This window comes from Lissotriton vulgaris, chromosome 7 (assembly GCF_964263255.1).
Source record: "Lissotriton vulgaris chromosome 7, aLisVul1.2, whole genome shotgun sequence".
Taxonomy (NCBI): domain Eukaryota; kingdom Metazoa; phylum Chordata; class Amphibia; order Caudata; family Salamandridae; genus Lissotriton; species Lissotriton vulgaris.
This window is the reverse complement of record NC_141695.1, coordinates 1,738,860,147-1,738,883,302: the sequence shown is the minus strand read 5'-3', so window position 1 is coordinate 1,738,883,302 and position 23,156 is coordinate 1,738,860,147. Positions and strand designations below refer to the sequence as shown.

The following is a 23,156-nucleotide window of genomic DNA, read 5'->3' as shown; positions in this document are numbered from 1 at the left end:
AGTAGGAATAAAGATTTCTCTAAACAATTCCTGCTGGGTGATTCTGTCAATCTACCGCCCACCCAACTCATCTCCACTTTTTAATGATTTATTTACACCTATTATATCAGATCTATGTACAAGGTACAAAAAAATTGTGATATTAGGAGATTTTAACTTGCATTGGGACAGCCCCCAATGGGACTTACCAACACGCCAACTGGACACCACCATGTCCGCTTTGAGTTTTAGTCAACTTGTGAAAGTACCCACACATATCAAGGGTCATACTCTTGACTTAGTATGGTCCACAGACCCAAATGTCCTTCTTAAGGATGTGGTTCCCTGCATCTGGACTGACCATTACCTAGTGACCTGTGAGGTAAACATAAAAGATCATTTAAAGCACCTACCCCGAGGTACTAGAAGGACCCGCAAATGGGCCGAGGTTGATTTAAAAAACCTGACCTCTGTGCTTCCGGAAATGACTTCTCTGACGAATTCTGATAGAAGCCTGGACGTAGAATATACAGTCCTAACTCAGAGCCTGAACACAGCTATTGATCACATAGCACCGGAAAAAACTCAGTCAATTAAGGGTCCTGGTAAAGAGGCTCCATGGTTTACCCCATCACTAAGGGAACAAAAAAGAAAGCTCCGAGCTCGGGAGAGAATCTGGAGGAAAACCAAGCAGGATACTGCAAGGAACCAATATAAAGACTCACTCCACCTGTATAAAAAACTTATTTCACAAGCCAAGGCGGAGTACTACGAGTCTCGCCTACAGAAGGCTAGGAATATCCAGAAGGAGACATTCCAAATCCTGTCGGAGCTGATTAAAAAACAGGAGAACTCTGAGTCTCCCATAAACTCTAACACCTTTCAGGAATATTTTTTAGAAAAGGTAAAGACCATTATCCAGGACATCAAGAGTAGTGTGGTGAATTGTGACACTATACAGCCTGAGGTTCAGAATCCTACTCACTGCTCTTTAGTACAGTTCCCTGAGTTGGACGAGCTGAGTCTAGAGCAGCTAATGGGGAAAACTAAATCTGGCTCCCCAGCGGACCCATGTCCCCCGAGTATCTTCCGTGTGGCACGCCCGCTATTGGAGGCTCGGATCATCTCTCTCCTAAATAGGTCCCTAGAAACAGGGTATTTACCTGGTGACCTTAAGGAGGCGCGAGTTAGACCTCTGCTGAAGAAGCCAGGCGCAGATCCGGCTGTCCTGAAGAACTATAGGCCGATCTCCCAGCTGCCTTTCCTTGCTAAGGTGCTAGAGCAACACGTGCTGAAGTCTCTATCACTGTACCTCGAATCCCATGGCTTACTGCATGAGCGACAGGCAGGGTTTCGAGCGCACCACAGCACCGAGCTAGTGATGCTCTCGTTGTTGGACGAACTGAGAGGCATGGCTGACGGCAAAAGGCCGAGCGCCCTGATCTTACTAGATCTGTCAGCGGCGTTCGATACCGTCAGCCATGACCTGCTCCTGGGAAGGCTGGAGGCCTTTTGGATCAAAGGCTTGGCCCTCAAGTGGCTGCGATCCTTCCTTTTGGGAAGGACTCAGAGGATACAACTTGGGGAGTCAATATCTGTAGTGGGTCTCTTAGAGTGCGGAGTCCCACAGGGCTCCGCACTGTCCCCACTTCTGTTCAATCTTTACCTGCAGCCTTTGATTGCATCCCTGGCTGAGTTGGGCTGCAGAGTCTACAACTATGCTGATGATACTCAGCTAGTGCTGAGTATCGATAACACAGGGACAGCACAAACCCAAGCTCAAAATATCCTGAGGTACACCGTAGGTTGGATGACGAAAAACCTACTAAAGATCAACCCGGATAAGACCGAGGTATTGGTAATTCCATCTACCACCTCACCGTGGAGTGATCTGTATTGGCCTGCTGAGCTTGGATCAGCCCCAAAGCCTAGTGCCAACGTAAAGAGTCTGGGGATTAAATTAGATTGTGACCTGTCAATGTGCAGTCAAGTTTCCGCTGTTGTTGGAACTTGCACGAACATCATCAGACAATTGAGAAAGATAGCTCCCTTCCTTTCTCATTCGATGATGCGTTCAATTGTAGCAGCAACTGTCATCTCCCGGATCGATTATGGGAATGCCCTGTACCTTGGCCTCCCAAAAATGTCGACAAACAGACTCCAGGTCGTAATGAACGACGCCGCACGGCTAATCTTCAGAGTGCCCAGATGAACAAAGGCCTCCCCTCTTCTCCAAAACCTTCACTGGCTCCCTGTTAAGGAGAGGGTTGAATTCAAGAGCCTCTGTATAGCGCATAAGGCGATCTACGGCCATGCGCCGGCCTATATCAAAGCCCGCCTGGAAGTGTACAACCCGACAAGAACACTCAGATCATCAGACGCTCAGTTACTGGTCTGCCCCCGCTACAAATTAGTGACTAAGGGAGGGAGAGCCTTCTCTGTCCTGGCCCCCCAATTATGGAACAAGCTGCCTGAGGGGCTACGCAGGGAGATGAATCTCCTGCGGTTCAGGAAATCTCTGAAAACCCTGCTGTTTAGAAGAGCCTTGATCACAGTGTAGTCCTGTAGCTGCATCTCTCTCAGGAGTGAACCAAGTTATTGTAATGACATCGATTTCCAAGCGCCTAGAGGCCTGCAGGTGATTGGGCGCGCTATAAATCAAAATTAACAATAACAATAACAAATGGTGTGAGGGAGCCAATTACACCGGAGGATCCATGAACAGAGGCGCAGCCAGGCACCCAACTCTGCAGTCAGGCTAACTACAAGTCTGCATGAAGTTCAGACTTGGCCTTTGTAAAACTTCCCTAATGCTAATAAAACTGAGGTCTTGATACTGGGCAACAACATTGAGCACAGGCTAAATACACTCTGGCCTGTGAAGTTTGCTCTCTGTTAAAGACAGTAAAGCCTCTAGGAGTTATGCTGGATCAAGATCTCTCCCTCAATGCTCAGATTAACACTGTTTCCTCAGCATGCTTCTAATCTTTAACACTCTTGAGGAAAATTGATGCATACCTGCCACATCACCTTTATATTCAGATAGTTTCAGCATCTGATTTATCAAGAGTTTACTATTCTAGCAAAACTTTTCTGGGCCTCTTCGAGGCCTCCTTAGTTAAGCTTCAGAGGATACTGAACCCCACAGTACGGAATGTAAGACGTTGCGCAGTAAATTCGACTATACTATTAAGCCTTTTCTAAACTCCAATGGCTACTGATTGAGCTGTAGATTGTCATAAAGGACAGGATTTTCTGTGAAGCTGAGAAATCACATCTTGCATGATTCATCCACTGCATCCTTCCAAAAACCACGCGCTCCAACCAGCAGATCCTACACTCAGTCCCCCATTTCAAACATTCTTGTGAGGGTGGCATTTGCGTGGTCCTCAACTCTGGAGTAACCCACCTTTACAAATTAAGAACACTGAAACCTTTCCTTCAGAAATTCCTTAAAAACTCACCTTTTCGGCTAGTCTCTTCCTATCCCTTGGTATTACAACCTAACATGTTTAATGCTTTCTCCTATGTGCCAATATGCCTATGTTGGTTAATGCATGCTTAATAAAATTAGGTGCAGAACTTGTGTGACTTGGTTCAAGGGGGCTGCCAGAACAGTCACTGGTAACTATCAGCAGATGGCTCATGTTGGTCGCACTACTGAAGAAGATCTGAAGTGTCCTAAGAAAGTAACAAGGCTATTGTTCCTGTGAACTCCCAGTTGTGTTGTGTTGTGTGTGGAGTTTACACCCACGCTACCCTGCTGTCAGACTTATCTCCAACTTTTTATATGTTGTTGCAAGCCGCCTTCTGCTTGCAGAAACACATTGGTCTAGTGCCGTTGGACTCATTATTGGGCATAGATTAAACCAAGGCCATACCATGAACATACGTGACCAAACATACGGACTGACCTTCCTGGACCATGTTGTGGATAAGCGGCCCCACTGCTGTAAGCCAGAATCCAAATTCAAGATGGCTTCATCTCAGGGCAAAATCCCTTCGGCCAGTGACCATGTTATCTAACAGATAGTCTCTGCAAACACCAGTCATCATTTATTGAATGTTTACTCAAACAACTAAAAGTTAACAAACGTCCCAAAATCAACATGGGAGTGGGCGGTCTAACTGGATCCAATAGTCTAGAAAGTTCAACCTCAAATACTGGAAATGATCCCTGTGCTTTAAAGCAATAGAAATTCTCCTGAAGATTGTCTAATGCTTCCACTGAGAAACTGAATCTTTCATGTCTACATCCTGATCAGACGCTGTGAATAATGCATTCAGTCACTCAACTCACTCCTTGAAGCAAGCAATGTTTCCATTTCAGAAAAGACCTCGAAAGGGTATAAAAAGTACCTAATATGTACAAGAATAAAACATTATCTCATTTCAGAGCTACAATGAAGGCCACTTAGATTTCCGCCCAGAGAGCGCTATGAGGATCCTCATAATTCTCCAGAGCACAGTCCTCAAATATCATGGCCCTTTCTATTTGTTTCTGCTTTACAAACAATTCATTTCTTCTCAAAATTCTTTAAAAAAATTAACACTCACCTTTAAAATGAGTGACAGCATGGTTTATAAGCAATGGCAGTAGGCAGGTTTCCCTTACCCTTCCTCATAATGTGCAGAAAAGGACAATTGCCCCAATTATAAGTTAGACGGAGGGTTATCGCAGGGTCAGATAGGGATCCCTCCAACCACAATAAGCCACTGAGTGTTCCCAAACTGAGTGTGCTAGTATAACACTACATTTGACCAGTCAGACTATCTAGCCTGTGAAATCACTGTAAAGCTTTAGAGCAGAGCAGCCCCTGCCTGAACCCCTCTGATGCAATGTAGAAGCACATAATGTCCCCCTCTACCAGGCCACATCCCCCAGTGCCATTCCTCCCACTCCCCAACTCCACCCTCTTCTCCACACTGGCCCCAGCTCACACTTTCCCTCTCATCAAAGCAGGTGGTAAATGTGAGCATTAATCCACATGGAAAAGGCAATACCATGCATTATTTCAGCCTAAAAACAGGTCTGCATGCTTGTCTTCCCTTCCACGAGATTAGCTCATAACAGGCTGATTCAGGTGCAGCGTTATTGGCTGCAATCCTTAGTTTCTGCCACTCAGCATCTTCACACCTAAGTCTGCCCAACTCGTAATTGTGGTCTGCGTGCTCAAGTGGAGATCTCCCCACACATAAGTATGTGGCAGTGTCCACGGCGAGTAGCTGGAAAATGGGTGGTACGCACTACAACAAAGGAGGGTTTAGGGGGAGAAAGGAGTGGTTTAGGGAAAGGTTTCAGGGAGGGTAAAGAGGCGTTAAGAGAGGGACATGGAAATAAAGAGTAAGACCATTGCAGTTCAACAAACTACAGTTCTAAAGTTACTACATTCCAGAAGACCACAACACAGTCATAAATGTACTCCAGCCTTGCTTTGGAGTAAGTCAAGTACCACACATAGCCACTCACATGTACTGCAACACCCTCACTTAGTAAATAATGGCGCTAGGGATTTAAAATAAGACATCTTTAAAAATAATGTTAAATTAAATACATTTTCAGAAATTTTTATTATCTTTATAATAAATTAAGATATTTTAGCTAATTATGTATTTAGAGATTTGTTTTGATGAGTTAAGGTGCTATAATATTTTCTTTTATTAGTTCTAGGGTATTAATATTGAATTATAATTATTTTACAATTTTATTTTACATTAAAATATTTGTTATATTTTTAAAATATTATTACTAAATGTTATTGATTTTCCCTATATTTTCTCAGAGGTATATCTCTGCCCTGGTGGTGGAGATCTCGCTGTAAGTGTGAAAAGTTCCTAGTGGTAAATTTACACTTGTACATTTTCTCTTAAATCTAACCAGCCCCTAGTTTCAAAGGGTGGAGACATATAAGTATACACTTAGAAATCGGGAATACCAAAAAAGTGCAGATATATACCTAGGGGTGAGAGTAATTTTACATGTGATTAAATCTACATTTGTAAATTACCTTTCTGAATATGGCCCTTGGTGTCAAATAAGAATTGACATTCAGAAATGCCCATATATGAGGCAAGTAGTGATTTGTCTAACTACAGCCCACAAACATAAAAGGCAACTCAATAATAACATATACAATACATAAAATCCGACACATGACACTGATGCTCATAAAAACAATTCACATACACATGCAAAAACACATTAAAACACTCCTTTTCCACTGACTTTGAGTCTCTCAATGCTTTCTCCCAACAAAGGAATCCCAAGGCAGAGAATTTCAAAGAAAATTTAAAGCAAAAGAAAATGAGACAGGAGAAAGCTAAAATAAGAGACATGCAATAGCTCAGCAAAGTCAAAAAAGAAAGCTCAAAAAGGTGTAAGAAAATGATCAAAGAAGTTACATTACAAAAAGTCAATGAGACGGATAAAGTTAAAAAAGACACTTAGGGTCCCACCGCCGGTAGTCACCGCCGGCCCAGCGGGGGGGATCCGCCCGCCATCCTTGCAGAAATGACCCCCCGCCATATTACAATGGCTGGGAAATCCGCAGCGGACGGAAAGACCGTCTGCCGCTTTTCCGCCCGGTTGACATGTCGACCGGGCGGAAAAGGGTTCAATAAGACACCACCAGCCATATTAAAATGTGCCTTTGGAAATGCCTTTCCGTAGCGGCATGCGGAGTCTGCTTGGGGGCCCGTTGCGGGACTCCAGGGGGTTGGGGATGCACATGGGGGGTACCTATGGTACCCCCCTGCATTTCAATGTACAACGTGGCAGGCACCGCGCGGTGCCTGTCACATTGTGCATTGAAAAGCACAACATGCATTTTTGGCATTGTGGCGGGCAGTGCCTTCAGCACCGCCCGCCGCAATGGTAAAAATGCGGATGCACCCGCGAGTTTGCGGGCGTATCCTAATGGGATGTACGGGACCACCGCACCTGTAGCGGGCGGTCCCATTTCCCACAGGTATGGCTGGCTAATGTGCCACTAAGTATCTAAGAGGAGAAAAAGGACAACGTTAAAGAAGATACAAGAAACCGCAACAAGAAGGCACAGGAGGAAACTTCAATGGAGGCGAATATGGGAGCTTAAAGAAAAACTGCAGCAACTCAAAGAAGACACTGGAGAAAATGAAACAGAAGTGAGAAACTTCTAATAAAGGTTGTGGAAAAATGCAAAAAGATAAAATGGGAGAAGTTTCAAGTAAGACAACAATAAATGTTCAAAGAGTACACCAGTAAAGGACACAAACAAAAGCACAACAAAGACCCAGGAAAAAACTCATTATCCGAACCCTTTTCCTGATGTCCTGGGCCTGACCTACTATGGATCCTGAACAACTGGACCAAGTACCCCTTCAGCACTTCACTGTCAGTGGTAGCTATGGATGCGCAGTCAAAGCTCCCTTGTGGGGAGTGTAGTTACAGGTAAGTGAATACAACTTTTTTTTTTAAAACTCTTTATTCATGACTGTATCAGTGATTACATGTTACGTTAAATCAATTTACATTCTATCAGTCATTTCTCTTTTTCTAACATTAACTGTCGGCGAATTTACAATCCTTCATTTTCTTTTTTGTCCTGTCTTGTAACTTTCAAATTATCATTCTATTATAGCATTTATCTTTTGCGTTCAAGTCACTGTATCGCCTGTTTATTTAACTCCATCCCGTCCCCTTCCCTCCCCCCGCCCGTCTCCTAGCCGTGCCCATGTGTACACTCTGCAATTCTCGGTACATTGACTTTATTCTGTCCAGAAAATGTATCAGTAGTTTGCTTGGTTAACCTGTGTACTCTGCATTTATGTCCTCGTTCGCCATCATTCTGCATTCCGTGTGTGTGATCATGTAATACAACTTATACCTCAAAGGTCACGCAGTACGAACTATAAATCAATGTCCAGTCAAATACTTGTTTCTTCACAAACAGAAGTAGTATTTTATTTCTAACACTACACGTGCAGAGGTATACAACATTGAGGAGCAACAACAAAATCCCGTGAGGTCAGGGCTCTAATAATTGTCTTGCAAAGCCCTGTTGCACCCTACTTCATGTAACTTGTTCAGGGTTATTCCCCATTCACTGGTGAGGTTGAACTCAAGAGCTCCCTTTTAACTCTTCGGGATTTTAATCAAAAGTATTTACGGTGCCACAGCACTGTCAGCAGCTAGTCCGCTAGGGCTCAACTGGCCCAGTTTACGTCTAAACCCCTCTTGCATCATGGAGGACTTTGGCGGAGCAGCGGTTGCCCTTGAAGCGAGCCCCCAGGAGTTCTATTCAGTTGGGAGAAATCAGCTGCTTGCAACCCACGTGGCATCTTCCGGTGGTGCAGGCTTTCTCTCCTGAGTGGGACTGCCAGAGTTCTTTACAGTTGTCAGAGGAGTTCCCAGCTCATGAAGATTCAGTAAATCGGCTTTGCCCGACAAGGGATGGGGTGAATCCTTTCTTCGCTCCCTAGTAGAGCCTTGGGAGGTTTCGACATCGCCCACAGCATCTTTGGCAGCCCTTAAGTCAGTCAGGTGCATTTCCCTCACAATGCTGGTCCAACCCACAGAGCTTAGCCCAAGTCTCTCCTTTGGGTAACAAAAAAAATTGTTTGGCATGTTAGTACCAGCAGCCCCACCTGACATATGGGGTATCCGCAGTACTTGGACAACACAGGTGCCAACTTTCAAGGTGCACAAACCCAGGATGAGATGCTCAAAGGTCTCAGAGATTCAGCAGTGTTAACTTTACCGGTGGCCCCCTCTGGCATATGGAGACACTATAGCACCAGCGATATGGGCTCGCCCATGGCTGAATGAATGAATGAATGAATATGCAACTTGTAGAGCGCGAACTTAGCCCAAGGGCATCAAGGCGCTAAAAACAGACATCATGCAGGCAAAACCGATTCCCAATCAAACCGACCCTCAGGGGAGCAACCATGTCTTGAGGGCTTTACGGGCAAGTGAGTGTTCCTATTGCCCCAAGAGAGAGCCCGGGAGAGAGTTCCAAGCACCTGCAGCTGCAAATGAAAAGGCCCTCCCGCCCCATCTCATCTTTTCAACCCTAAGAACAACAAGGAGATTCTTTGTTGCAGACCTCAGGTTTCTAGAAGGCACATACTGTTGAAAAATGGTCTTTAAGCCCAAAGGGCCCCGGCCATAGTATGCGTTGTGGGTGAGGCAGAGAGTTTTAAACATGATTCTGCGGTCCACCGGGAGCCAGTGCAGCAACCTAAGGGAGGACGAGACCGAATGATGTTTAGGAATGTCCATCACCAAACAGGCAGCGGCATTTTGCACCAGTTGTAGACGTCGCAGCTGGCCTTTATTGATGCCTAAATAAAGGGCGTTGCAATAATCCAGTCTAGACAGTATTAAAGCAACCACCACTTTTTTACGAGCTTCCAGTGAGAGGAACCGAGAGATTTTCCTTATGATCCGGATAAGCCCGAAGCAGTTGGCAACTGTCCTGGAGACCTGCAGATTTATGGAAAGGGCGGCATCTTCCACAACTCCCAGATTCTTCCCATGGGATACCGGGATAGGACAGGCACCCAGAACATCCGCTCACCACTCCCGGGACCAGATGTTAGGGTTGTCTCCGAAGACCAAGACTTCTGCCTTCTCACCATTCAATTTAAGATAGTTTTGCACCATCCAGGACGAGACAGCTAACATGCAGTTCTTAAAGTTCTGCGCTTAATCCGTGACATTATGCGTAATAGACACCATAATTTGGGTGTTTTCCGCATAGGACAGGACTTTTAACCCAAAGGACCTCACCACCCCTGCCAGTGGGGCCACATAGATATTAAATGAGGTGGGCCTCAGGGAAGAGCCCTGAGGAACCCCACAGACTAGGGGGGAGGACTCCGAGTAGAAGCTTCCCAATTTGACTGTTTGGGACCGCTCTTCCAGGAAAGAGGTAAGGCGATCCAAAACCAAGCCCCCGACCCCTATCTCCCCAAGACGCTCCACCAGTCTTTGGGGAGACAGGGTGTCGAATGCTGCAGTGAGGTCAAGTAGGATCAGGAGGGTGGTATACCCTGCATCCACCTGCACTCGCATCTTATCCACCACCGCAGTGAGGGCCGTCTCCGTGCTATGGATCCTCCTAAAGCCATGTTGTGAGCTATCCAAAATCTGATGTTCCTTCAGATAGGCACTCAAATGGGAGTTCAAATGAACTTCCAGGATTTTTGCTGGGACCGGCAAAAGGGAAATGGGGTGGAAATTTCTCATGTTTGACTAGTCTAACGAGGGCTTTTTCAAGAGAGGCCTAACCACTGCCGCCTTCCAACTCAAGGGGTACTGGCCCTGTGAAATGGCTAAGTTCAGGACCTCATTAAGGTGGGGAATAAGTGCCACCTTGGCTGCTTTCAGGACCTTAAGAGGGCAGGGGTCCAGGGGCGACCCTGACTTCACTCCCTCAAGTAAATTCTCGACTAGTTCTGAAGTGAGAATTGGAAAGGCAGAGAGATTTCTTGGGCTGTCACCAGCAAATGTTTCTGAAAAACCACCAGGTATCTTGTTCGCGTTTAGGGTCTCCAACTGAACATAAATGTCCGATATCTTGGAGCAGAAGAAGGAGGCTAACCTGTCACAAAGTGCCTGGGATGGCTCCACCGCCTCGGAGACCGTGGATGCGACAAGGGAGTTAAAGATGTTAAAGAGCTCCTTAGGAGATGACAGGCTCTCTGATAACTCAGAATAATAGCTTCCCCTTTCTTCAATGATGGCTGCCCTATAAGCTTTCAAAGAATGCTTGTGCGAATCTCTACCCCGGGGTGTCAAATTTTTAAAGGGGCCAGGGAGTCCATCACAGCTAAGATCTTCTTAGAGAAGATATCAGCCGCCACATTAGCACTTAAATATTCCAAAAGCTGAAAGTCAGCAAAGGCAGTGGCAACCTCTTCATTAGTAACCAAATTAAACCTTCGCCTATCGCCCACCTCCCTATTAGCAAAGCACCCCTTAGTTGAAATGGAATAGCATAATGATCGGACCATGCTAAAGGGAGGGGCATCCAGGGTGTGGCCCGCCAAGTGGGTAGGGAATTCAACCTGTTGTGGAAAACCGCAACCATTCATACATTCCGTGAATGTTTGCGTATCTGGGTTCACTTTATTTTCTAAATGAAAGTTAAAATCTCCAAGAAGAGTAAAAGTAGGTCTCTCCAAATAGGGTTCTAGCTTATTGCACAGGTCTTGGCTAAACAGGACCCTAGAGCCCGGGGGCCTATAGCATAGGACCCCTGAGAAGCTCTCCGTAGGGGTAAAGTTTATTGAAAAATATAAGACCTGGTAAGGATCAAGTGTCGAGGTGAGTGGTTCTGATCTAAAAGTAAAAGTGTCCCTAAGCAGGATCCCTAAGCCCGCCCCACCCGGTGACCCTCCCTATCCAGTCTAAAAAATCGGAAGCCAGCTGGAATAGCTTCTACAAGCTCCGGACCAGAGGACTGATTAGCCCAAGTCTCAGTTAAGAATACCCAGTCAGAGGAATGTTGGAGAACAAAGTCTTCAAACTTCACATTATTTTTAATAGGGACCTGGTGTTAATGAGAAAACCCTGTAGTGGCTTACTACTTCTAACAGGGTTTTCTCTAGTTACTTTAACTGAATGACTGATCACTTCTCCTCCTATGCAGCATAGGCCACAACTCCTACAGGTTAAGGACCCCTTTCTGTTCAGCCTTTCAGTGTTAAAAATCCCGTCACCGAACGGAAAGGTCCTCCTCCCCAGCTCCAAAAGTGCCCCCCTCGAATACCTTAGCCTAGGGCAGGAGATTGATGGCATAGGGGCAGCATCCCTGGCCTCTTGGCGCGGACAGGCGTAGACGGGCTTGCCTTTGGTACGCCTTAGGGGCGCCAGCGGCGCGCCCGCTGCGCGTGGCCGCTGCGCGGGGGACAGGGCATACTGAAAATATAGGGAGAATAGTTTAGCGCACTAGAGCGCCAACCCCCCTGTCTCTGCCCCTTCACCAGCTGGCCGAAGGAGCAATGGAGCCGCTTTCACCCTCCACTCAAACGGTATAGACCACTGTGGAACGGGGTGCGCAGCAGGCGAGAGGCACTCAAATCAGGTAAGCAGTGTGCTCAACAAACTGTCAGCCACATTATTTGAATTTGAATTTGATTTGGATTTCTAGAGCGTGTAGCTACCCGTGGGCGTCCCAGCGCTGTGACTCGTCAGACTAGATCCAGGGCGGGGTGATTCAGGGGAACAGCCAGGTTTTCAATAGCTTACGGAAGACTAATAGATTAGTTTCCCTCCGGGTGTTGAGAGTTAGGGCATTCCATAATTTAGGGGCATTGTATGAGAAGAGACGACCCCCTGACCGCGCTCTTGTGATTCTGGGGACGCTAGCCAAGGAGAGGATGTTGGATCTCAGCTGTCTATTGGCTTTATATGGTTTGACGAGGGGTCTCAAGATAGGGGGACCCTTGCCGTGAAGGATTTTGTGGGTGAAGCAGAGGGTTTTAAAGGTGATTCTTTCCTGAATTGGCAGCCAGTGTAGTGAATTGAGAGCGGGTTTTGCAGAGCATCTAAGTTTAGTGCCAGTAAGCAGCCTGGCTGATGCGTTCTGGACAGGTTGGCGGTTGTTGATGACCAGTTTTGGAGCGCCCAGGTATAATGCGTTTCCATAATCCAGCCTTGATATAATAGGGCCCTGAATAAAAAGTTTCCTGGAATGAGAGGGTATGAGGGGGAGAATTTTGCGTGCAGTGTGCATGAGGCCAAAACATATTCCAGCGGTTTTCCTGGCTTGTGTCTTAAAGTTGAGGTCCTGGTCAAGCCAGATACCTAGGCTCTTTATCTCTTTTTTTGGAGTGGAGGGATATTCCCATGCAGGGTGGCCACAGAAACTTAGTGGGGAGTTTAGATGTATTATCACCAAAACAATAATTTTTAAAAGCAGAAGCATAAAAATGTCCCGTAAGACTCGGTAGCGCAGGATCAGTGTACCTGCATGCATCAGAGCGCGACCGGAACGGAAGACAGACTGAGATTTGAAGGTTTAGCGCACTAGAGCACCAACCCCCCCTGTCTCCGCCCCTTCACCAGCCGGCCGAAGGAGCAATGGAGCCGCTTTCACCCTCCACTCAAACGGTATAGACCGCGGTGGATCGGGGTGCGCGGCAGGCGAGAGGCACTCAAATCAGGTAAGCAGTGTGCTCTACAAACTGTCAGCCACATTATCACCAAAACAATAATTTTTAAAAGCATAAGCATAAAAACGTCCCATAAGACTCGGTAGCGCAGGATCAGTGTACCTGGCTGCATGGCGCTTCACTCTCAGCTTAGTCTCCCACAGCCCTCTCCTGGCATATGAGGGTCATGGAGTCAACATGGTACACAGGCAATGAACCGATCGGTGCACAACTTCACCTTGCTCAGGGAATCCCCTCACAGGACTCCCAAATGGACCACTCTCTCTCCAGTGCTCTTCTCTTCCACACAGGTCTTGGCAAGCAGGCAGCAGTTTGTGCTTCAGGCTCCAGGGCAGGTGGTCTTGGTGTCCTAGGTAATGTCCCCTAGTCCAGAAGGGTCGACAAGCAGACCTTGGCCCCAGTCCTGATCATAGACAGAAGTCTGACAGAGATTCCACTTCTCACACAGCTAGTCTGGCTGCTTGACAGATGACAAATTTTGGAGTCTCATCCTCTCATTCTTATAGTCCATTTCCAGACACCAACATGTAATTTAGGGTCTGAGTCTTTAAAGTTTTATGTAGGGGCTCTGCTTCTTTTGAAGTGGACATTTCTGCTTTTCTTATTTCCTCATGAAAGACTATCACAGCAGGCAAGTCTCCAAAGCTTATTGTTCCACAACACAATTGACAGGAGTGACCAAAGTTTACACCTGGATATCAGGCACAGAGATATGTGCATCAAACGGTTAATCCTAGACCCCTGCCCTACTCTTTATGATTCCCTTATCAGCCTCATCTCTCTTCTTGGGATATGTCCTGGCCTCTTCCTTGTGATCATACACTTACTAAATCAAAGCGAAGTCTGTTAAAGTGTAAAGGGAGTCTCTTCCTTTTTCCCTTTGATGTGTGTCCCACCCAGTTCACAGGAATACAGCAATACACAAACCTGTCTGGGAGATTCCTCTCCTCATATCTTCACCAGGCAGGCACAAGCTTCACAAAATGGAACCCAGAGTCCTCCTTGTAATGTACCATTGCAGACAAACTTACTAAATGTACGTTCACAGCACACTTAATGTCCATCACTAGTACCACCATGCATTCTACCCTCACTCGTACACATGCATTCAACACACACACACTCAGTCTGCACACACAGTTTTGCACTGAAGCTTTTCTATGTTTAACTAGAGTGTGCTATTTACAAACACACACTGCAAGCACACACACTTACCGGGTGCACGCTGCACAACACTTCACCCTTCATGTTCTGTACTTAACGCAAGCACACATACACCCAGAACATGATCTTATTGCTAACTCACTGCAAAGCACTACATCTCCTATGCCATGTATTCCTTAAAGGCATAAAAAGACCCAGTACATGCACTAACTACACACATTCTGCACAGTACTGCTCTATCACTGTACTGTACGCTTCCCAGGCAAACATACAAACAGCAGAGTCAATACACCTGCGCTGTGCAGCACTCCACGTCTACCTGATGTAGGCCAAGGGTTGCGTTAAGCACACAGCAGCGGAAAATTAAAAAAGGTGAGTGAGCCTGTAGGCTTCACTCCAGTGACACCGGGCAGGCTAAAAAGGTACTTTTCCCTACTACTAACCACTACATGATATGCTGCAACCACCACACTCATGCTGCTTAACTCGTGGTGAAGGCGGTAGCCTTCCAACACTATAAGGGCAGTGCTTTGGGTGCCCCTCCCGGTCCAAAAAGAGTACAGTTCATGAGACATACCTAGGTCATGACGCATGGTCTATGTTCACCTATGACAAAAAAATCAGTTTTAGTGATCCAGACAACACTACATTTGGGCTCTCAGGGCAGGGCTACATGTCTTTAACCAAGTAGAGGACGTCTCCATCCCGTAACTCATGTCATGTTCATGGGAAAGGTAAAATGAGAACACAAGCGAAAGTTTCTATATTTATAATAATCTCACAGGGAAAAGCCAGGATGGGTTCCCAAGGCAAGCGCGGAGATACCCCTTCAGGGGTCGATTCAGGCGCTATATAAGAAACATAATAATAATAATAATAAGCATTAGCAATTATGTAAGGCTTTTTTTAGGATAATGCATACTTACACAGACTATTGTGTGTTGTGTCTTTGTGCAACTTGCTTCTTTGTGTGACTCCTCTGTCAGTTCCGAACCTTTTATTCCCCAATTTTCTGGTGCTGGCGTCCTGCATTCTGACTGGAGTGACCCCACCCATTCCAAACTGTAAGTAGCATGCTTGCGAAAGGGATCACAATGTATACTCTACATTCCCTTTGTTGCACACAAAACATACCAGAAGCAGGCACAGAACATCAAAAGTGCAGAGCTGTAACCACACTACAAACAAAGGCTTGAAGCCGGAAGCCATTTACACATCAAAGTACCACAACATAGCAGACATCCTCAAGAGGTTCACTTATGCTAGTAAAGGATAACAGATGCAAAAAAACAAGCATGGCTCCCCTGGAACATATGGAGAAAAAAAAGAAAATACCACACAATCTGCCACAGGCTACTGTAGGGTCTTTGCATGTCTGCACTCCTGTTCTGCTGACCCAAACAAGTAGTGGCTGAAGAGGGCTGACCTAAACAAACGGTGACCAAAGGGGGCTGACCAAAACAAGCAATGGCTGAAGGGGGCTGACCCAAACAAGCAATGGCTGAAGGGGGCTGACCCAAACAAGCAATGACTGAAGGAGGCTGACCCAAACAAGCAATGGCTGAAGGGGGCTGACCCAAACAAGCAATGACTGAAGGAGGCTGACCCAAACAAGCAATGACTGAAGGGGGCTGACCCAAACAAGCAATGACTGAAGGAGGCTGACCCAAACAAACAATGACTGAAGGGGGCTGACCCAAACAAGCAATGGCCTCTAGGGGGCTGACCCAAACAAGCATTGGCTGAAGGGGGCTGACCCGAACAAGCATTGGCTGAAGGGGGCTGACCCAAACAAGCAATGACTGAAGGGGGCTGACCCAAACAAGCAATGGCCTAAGGGGGCTGACCCAAACAAGCATTGGCTGAAGGGGGCTGACCCGAACAAGCATTGGCTGAAGGGGGCTGACCCAAACAAGCAATGACTGAAGGGGGCTGACCCAAACAAGCAATGGCCTAAGGGGGCTGACCCAAACAAGCATTGGCTGAAGGGGCTGACCCAAACAAGCAATGACTGAAGGGGGCTGACCCAAACAAGCAATGGCCGAAGGGGGGTTAACCCAAACAAGCATTGGCTGAAGGGGGCTGACCCGAACAAGAAATGGATAAAGGGAGCTGACCCAAACAAGCAGTGACCGAAGGGGGCTGACCCAAACAAGCAATGACTAAAGGGGGCTGACCCAAACAAGCAATGGCCTAAGGGGGCTGACCCAAACAAGGATTGGCTGAAGGGGGCTGACCCGAACAAGCAATGGCCGAAGGGGGCTGACCCGAACAAGCAATGGCCGAAGGGGGTTGACCCAAACAAGCAATGACTGAAGGGGGCTGACCCAAACAAGCAATGGCCGAAGAGGGCTGACCCAAACAAGCATTGGCTGAAGGGGGCTGACCCGAACAAGCAATGGCCGAAGGGGCTGACCCAAATAAGCATTGGCTGAAGGGGGCTGACCCAAACAAGAAATGGATGAAGAGGGCTGCTCCAAACAAGCAGTGGCTGAAGGGGGCTGACCCAAACAATCAGTGGCTGAAGGGGGCTGACCCAAACAAGCAATGGCTGAAGGGGGCTGACCCAAACAAGCAGTGGCTGAAGGCGGCTGACCCAAACAAGCAATGGCCGAAGGGGGCTGACCCGAACAAGCAGTGGCTGAAGGGGGCTGCCTCGACCAAACAATGGATGAATGGGGCTGCCAAAGACCCACCTGGGTATGTTGCCCTCTTGTTGGTTGGTTGGTTGTTGGGTGTTGTGTTGACATTAACTCTAGCACACATCTGAAGCTGTCTGCTGAGAGATCTAGAAATATGTTTAATATAGCACTAAATACCTCACTTCTACTGTACAGCAATGAAACTGAATAAAGCAGGCCTACTTCCACACGCAGACTGCTAGAGATGCACAAACACATGCTGTGACACACCGCATATCATCTGTGAATGCCCATCAATACAATCCTTCTGGTCCTACGTACATCAGGTGCTGGGTGCCTTTGTGCCTCTGAACCTACAAATTACTCCCTCTGCTATTCTTCTCCATGACCTGTGGCACTCACCAGAGCTATCAAAACCGCAACAACATCTCTTTCACACGGTGATGGCCACAGCTAAAATATGCCTTCTCCGGCAGTGGTCCACGGGGATCAACAGGGGAGAGACGACCCACCTTTGGGGGTACGGATGCCCGACATTCGATGTTCCACCTACAACTGGACATGGGGGTATCTGGACCCCACAACCCCACATGAACATCAGTGTCACCTGGGACAATGTGCAGAGGTGTGAACTGCCCCCGCCTCACCCCCAGGTACTCATGCCCTCCCGACCAAGGCAAGTGCCCTTTTACCCAGTCCCACCCCCATCCCCAACCCCCCTCTCCCCCTTTTAGTCTCATCTATTATCTTTATATGTTAATGTTACACACAAATCCTCCATGTTAATATTGCATATGATTCCTGTCGGTATCCAGAGGATGGTGTCCCTCTAGGCTGTATATCCTCATTATACCTTCAATAAAGAATTGCAACACAAAAAAATAAATACCACACTTCAGTTGTTACCAATTGTTGTAAAGTGCTGCAACATCCTATTTATGCCACTCAATTTACTCAACTCAGAAGGATGCAAGGCTGAGCCTGTCATGATTAGTCTCAAACTCATATCCCCAGAACACCAAGAAATATAAATAATACTCAAGTGGCAGCTTAAAAAGGACAAAGTAGAGTATAAAGAGTGCACATGGACAACGTTCAAGGAAAATATAGAGAGAACGTTCAAAATGATATGTGATCCCTAACTTTTGCACTACTATCTGTAGTTGATTTAGCATTTAGTCTAGACAATTTTTGATGACATCCTGAAATACCCACAGACGTATTTTATGAATATGTTTTTTTTGTTATCAACTGTTTCTTCTAGCATCTCTTTTGTTTGTGCTGTTTAGGATGCTGGTTTAAACAATATACATTATTTATTTGATTAGTTCTAATTATGTTCAGGTATTCCGTACATAATTGTATATTCTCCACAATAAAAGAATTAACAACTACTATACCGACATGTAGGTGGAATTTGAGGCAACAAGGGAGGGTAAGCCCTGGCCTCAATAACACCACTGAACAGTGTGAAGGGCTGTGGGTGAAATAATTATATGCAAACTGTGAGAAACTAAATTACAACATTGTTGGCAGTGGGGCTGAACGCCTTTAAATCCATTCGAAAACCAGTGGAAAGGAAATACAAGTTGGCAAAAGGATTAGAGTGAATGAAAAGCGGACAGCCACTCTGTGATTTACTGTAAATTCACGAAAGATGGGCTTGAGGACAAAATCAGTGAGACGCTTCCAGTACTACAAAATATGAAATTCTTCAATTGAGTGCCCAGAAAAGAGTAGAACCGGTCTTGTGTTGCCCCAGCCCCTGGTGGTACTGACTGATAGAAGAGGTCTCACTTATATGTGTCTGAGCTACAAACGTATGGGCAGGAGTTGTATCAAGTGATTGTGTGAGCCCTCAGTGACAGCCTGCATTATCCCACTTTGTGAATAGTTGTGTGTTGCCCTATTGTGGCAGGCAACCATGTAAACAACCCCACAGAGTATGGCGGGCCGCCACCTCTGCCGGTGTGACTACTCCTCCAGGGTGAGAGTCACATGGAGCATACCCTGGACCCTGTGGACCAGGGAGGAGACCTATGGATGTCTGTGCATGGTGAGGGTTGATGTCCCTATAATACGTGTGTACCTCAGGCAGGATGGGAGCCCACACTTGCACTGGCCAGAGCCAATCTCGAAATAGATACAAGACTGAGTAAGAGTCATATATATGGGGGAACAGGGACATTTCATGATTTTGCGGCTTGCAACCCAGCTCTTTCAATGTCACCTGAGCCCAGGTCTCTGCAACCTGATGCCTTTCTCCAGTAGCACAACTACTATCCAGTATTTGGGCATTCCCGCCCTCCCTTTCCGCAGAATCAATCACATTTCTCAGAGTTTGCAGCTACCCAACATTTTTATAAACAACAAATAACTTAATATTGTTTAATAAGGGTACCTTTCCTTCTGATAAATGCAATATAAAACTAAGCCTTTACCCTGGCGCCATGAGTCACAGTCTGATGAGGAAATCTGGACAGTTACTCAAGCTATAATCAGCCTTCTCTCAAAAGAAATGCTGATTAGAATAATCCTTCTAGTTACAGAGGCGATTTAAGACTGTAACACAGAACAAAGACCATAGAGACTGCAGGGGCTGCACAACTGTCCACCGAACTTCAGAGAATGTCTGCCCAGGCGCCTGAAAATAATTTGTTTACATCCCATGCATTACACCTTTCCACACCATGCCAAGTGCCAGGCAAGTGCTCGTCTACCCAACCTTACTACACTCAGCCTAGCACTGCAGCATACCCACCCTACCAATCACAACAGAAAATCTCAAATCGTGCAGGCACCGTCCAGCACAGAGGCCACATTTGAAGGATTCTACTGGGGCACTGGACTCCACATGTAACACAACGCTCTTCTCAGCACACTCTCACATGCCCAAGCATACCACACTCTGTCCAGCACACAATCCCACAACACAGGTATGCCTACTCTGCCAGGTGCACCCCGCAATGTCATTTGCACAACATGCGCCAACCACAGACTGCCACCTTAGGACACTCCACACCCTGACGAGCACACATTCGTAGACCCCACTAGACCACATTATGCCCAGCACAACAACATGCCAACCGTTCCCAGCGCAGATAACCACAACACACAATACACCACCCTGCTGAACACAGGTTCCCACACAACATGCTCAGGTCAGCTCAAGACGTGTGCATGCGTCTAATGAAATCACAGCCGGCTCAGCCCACTCTGATAAAACACATCACACCGCTTTCTCCTCAGTGGACACTCATCCACCTAACCATACCCCAAGCTGCTCAAAACACCCTTCTCATCCTACCAAACTTGATTCAGCCGACCATACACACAAGTACCCTGTGATACCTCAGTGAGAACAGAACATGATCACACAACCTACACACATTATCACCACAGCACATGCTCAAAAGTGCCACCATATCTCAGTCAGCTCAGCACACCCTCAAACACTACCTGGCCACAATCAGCCTGGCAAATACTCACACAGGCCAACACACCTGTCTCAGCTAACCAGACACCGATCTACCATATCTCACTAGCCCCACACCTCCTATGCATGCCACATTCCTTCGTGCCTTCTAGTCCTCGCTATACACTCACACTGCTCATCACACGTCAATTCACCACACGTGTTCTACCTTTCCATACAGCTGCTCCCCACTTGCCGGGCTCCTAACCCTCATACACATGGCCAGATGTGTAAATCAACCCCTACAGTCACAGCGATGGAACCTGCCATCTGACACTCCTCAATGCAACCACATCAGCAACCCACTCTGCACACCCACAATAAAGGCAATGTACTCCAGGTTTGGATTGGTTTATGGGACAACCAGGCAGTGCCCAACAGGCTGGTGTTACAGGCCAGCCGTGGGCCCTTCCTTTGGCTGTTGGCTGGCCTGTTTTATGGTTTGCTTGGTCTGAGTTTACTGTTATTTGTCCTTGATATTAAAACAAACATTGCCTGCAGCAAGCTCATATCCATGCAATCTTCCATACCACGTACAACACGTATACAGCCTGGCTTTACAAGTTAAAAAATGCCGCAGTTTGAACACATGGGCCGCTTTTTAGCTATTTAATACACTAATTTTATGTTCTCATACCAGACCGACCCTGATGTAACCAGTATCTCCGCCTGCTGACCTTCCACACCCAAATACAAGTAAATACATCTTGGTGGCCTGCTGGTAGTTTCAAAGCATGGCAGGTAGACAGTCAGTTCACCACCACAGCCCAACCTCAAGGAAACAATCAGAAACCCCCATCAGAAAACTATAGCAAATGCATGTACAAATGTGACATCTTACCACAAAACACAATACCCATCCTTAAAAATATGTCCACATTCTGTCCACGGGCAGCAGTTCTTCTCCATCCGACAGCCCATCTCTACTTTTGTTTCTTGCCATAGTTTCACACTAACCACATTAACGTACTTCTCTCTGACTTCCTCCATGCTTTCTGTAGGACTCCTCCAACCCTTCATCATTCCAGATGAACACATAAGTGCTCGTCTGTGGTCCAACAAACGTGTCACAGCCATTGCTAACGTACTGCTCTCAACACAGCATCATACAACATTCTGGGTGCATCCAGGGGCTGCACATATCCAGACACTCTCCTAGCAAAATGTAGATAAACACCAGCATCAGACACCCTCAGTAAAATCCCTTCCTCAAACCACCAGTCGTAGCACCAGGTGCATCCACCACCAAGAACCACATGGGCAACATTGTCCTACACCTAAATCCTCATCAACAACCATACAGACCTCTCTGACTCACAAACCAGTCACAGTGCATTCTGCCTCGGGTATCTTAGCTGCTGCTGTTAAATTCCTGTTCAGTTTACAAACACCATTGTGGCTTGTACTATGTTTGCGCCCCAAAAATCGCATTCTTATTCTGATTCCTAGACATCGATAACCCAGAGGTTCAGAAAACAATGAGAGGCGTCAATTTATTCTAATAAATAACAAGCACGACCAGAGAGCTGTGGATTGTCACAGTCAACACAAAATCACTAAAACCTATTCCTGTTTCCAATCTACAACTACTGCTACATTGCAGACTTTACTCCACCAACACACACTTTCCATCCACTTCATCACCAGACCAACCTGATCAAACCACACCTTTCTAGTCATCACTATCCTTGTTCATCCATTCCCTTGTCTCCTAGACTTACCCAGGCTTCCAGAATCAAATATCACAAACCACGGCATTCAAAGGCACAGATGAAAGCACAAAGAAGCCAGACAAGAAATCCTAGGAGAAGGAGATACAGGAAAGCCTTAAAAAGACAAAGTGAGAAAGTTCAAGGACGACAGAAGAGAAAATTCAGCGGTGACTGAGGACAAGTTCAAAGATGACAAAACTGAAAAGTTGAGGATAAAACGCTAGAGAGCCCACAAAACGAAAATGTTTGAAGGTTCAAAGAAGACAGTAGAGAGAACTCAAATTATCGAAGAAAGACGTAAAAAGTTACTTAGAGAACAATCAAAGAAAACACGAGAGTAAGGGCAACATAGATATACAGGGAAAGGCCAGAGAAGACAACGTCAAAGAAGAGAAAACAGAAAAGAAAAAAGCTCAAAAACGATAAAAATAACTAAAAGAAACAATTTAAAGCTAAAAAAAGGTCAAACCAACTCGTAGATACATGTTCAAAAGAGACAGGAAAAACCCTCAAAGAAGACACAAGAGACAGCTGGTGAGAGGACACACTAGGGAGTGAAAACTCACGGCGAGGCTCTGGATCCCGAGAGCAGGTTCAGCAGCAGGAGGCAGGGAAGGGTGCCCAGGGCCCAGGCCTTCATGGTGTCAGGAGGGGCAGCCAGACTGAGCCCTGGCCAGAGCCTGTCCTCATATACTGCCCCGACTCCCACGCTCGCCCACGGGTGCAAACACCAGGGCAGGCAGGAGGGGAAGGCAGCAGGAAGAGGGCAGGAGCTGCTAAATATTGACCCAGCTCCTGGTTGGCCGGTCCCAAGGACTTCCTGGGTCCTACAGGGCGATTTCAACAAAGTCAACAAGAGTTTGTTGTCTGATGACCCTTTTGTGAGAAGGGCCACGAGGTGAGGGTCAGAAAGGAGGTCCCTGCTAGAAGCCGTTGGCTATCTTTGTAAGTCTGTTGTAACAATTGCTGTGTAGCTGTGCAGTAATATTGTGTACACCAGCATGGTGACTTTAAACCACAGTG

At 46.6% G+C, this 23,156-nt stretch overlaps 1 protein-coding gene across 1 annotated transcript in view; it reads right to left on the bottom strand.

Moving 5' to 3' along the window:
• LOC147706530 (alpha-2-macroglobulin-like protein 1) overlaps window positions 1-22,853 on the bottom strand; it is a 316,256-nt gene extending 293,403 nt beyond the window's left edge. Inside the window, exon 1 of the mRNA XM_086932996.1 lies at window positions 22,700-22,853. Within this exon, the coding sequence (XP_086789122.1) occupies window positions 22,700-22,773 (74 nt within the window). The 5' untranslated portion in view covers window positions 22,774-22,853. The remainder of the gene's footprint in view (window positions 1-22,699) is intronic.
• Window positions 22,854-23,156: the final 303 nt, after the last annotated feature.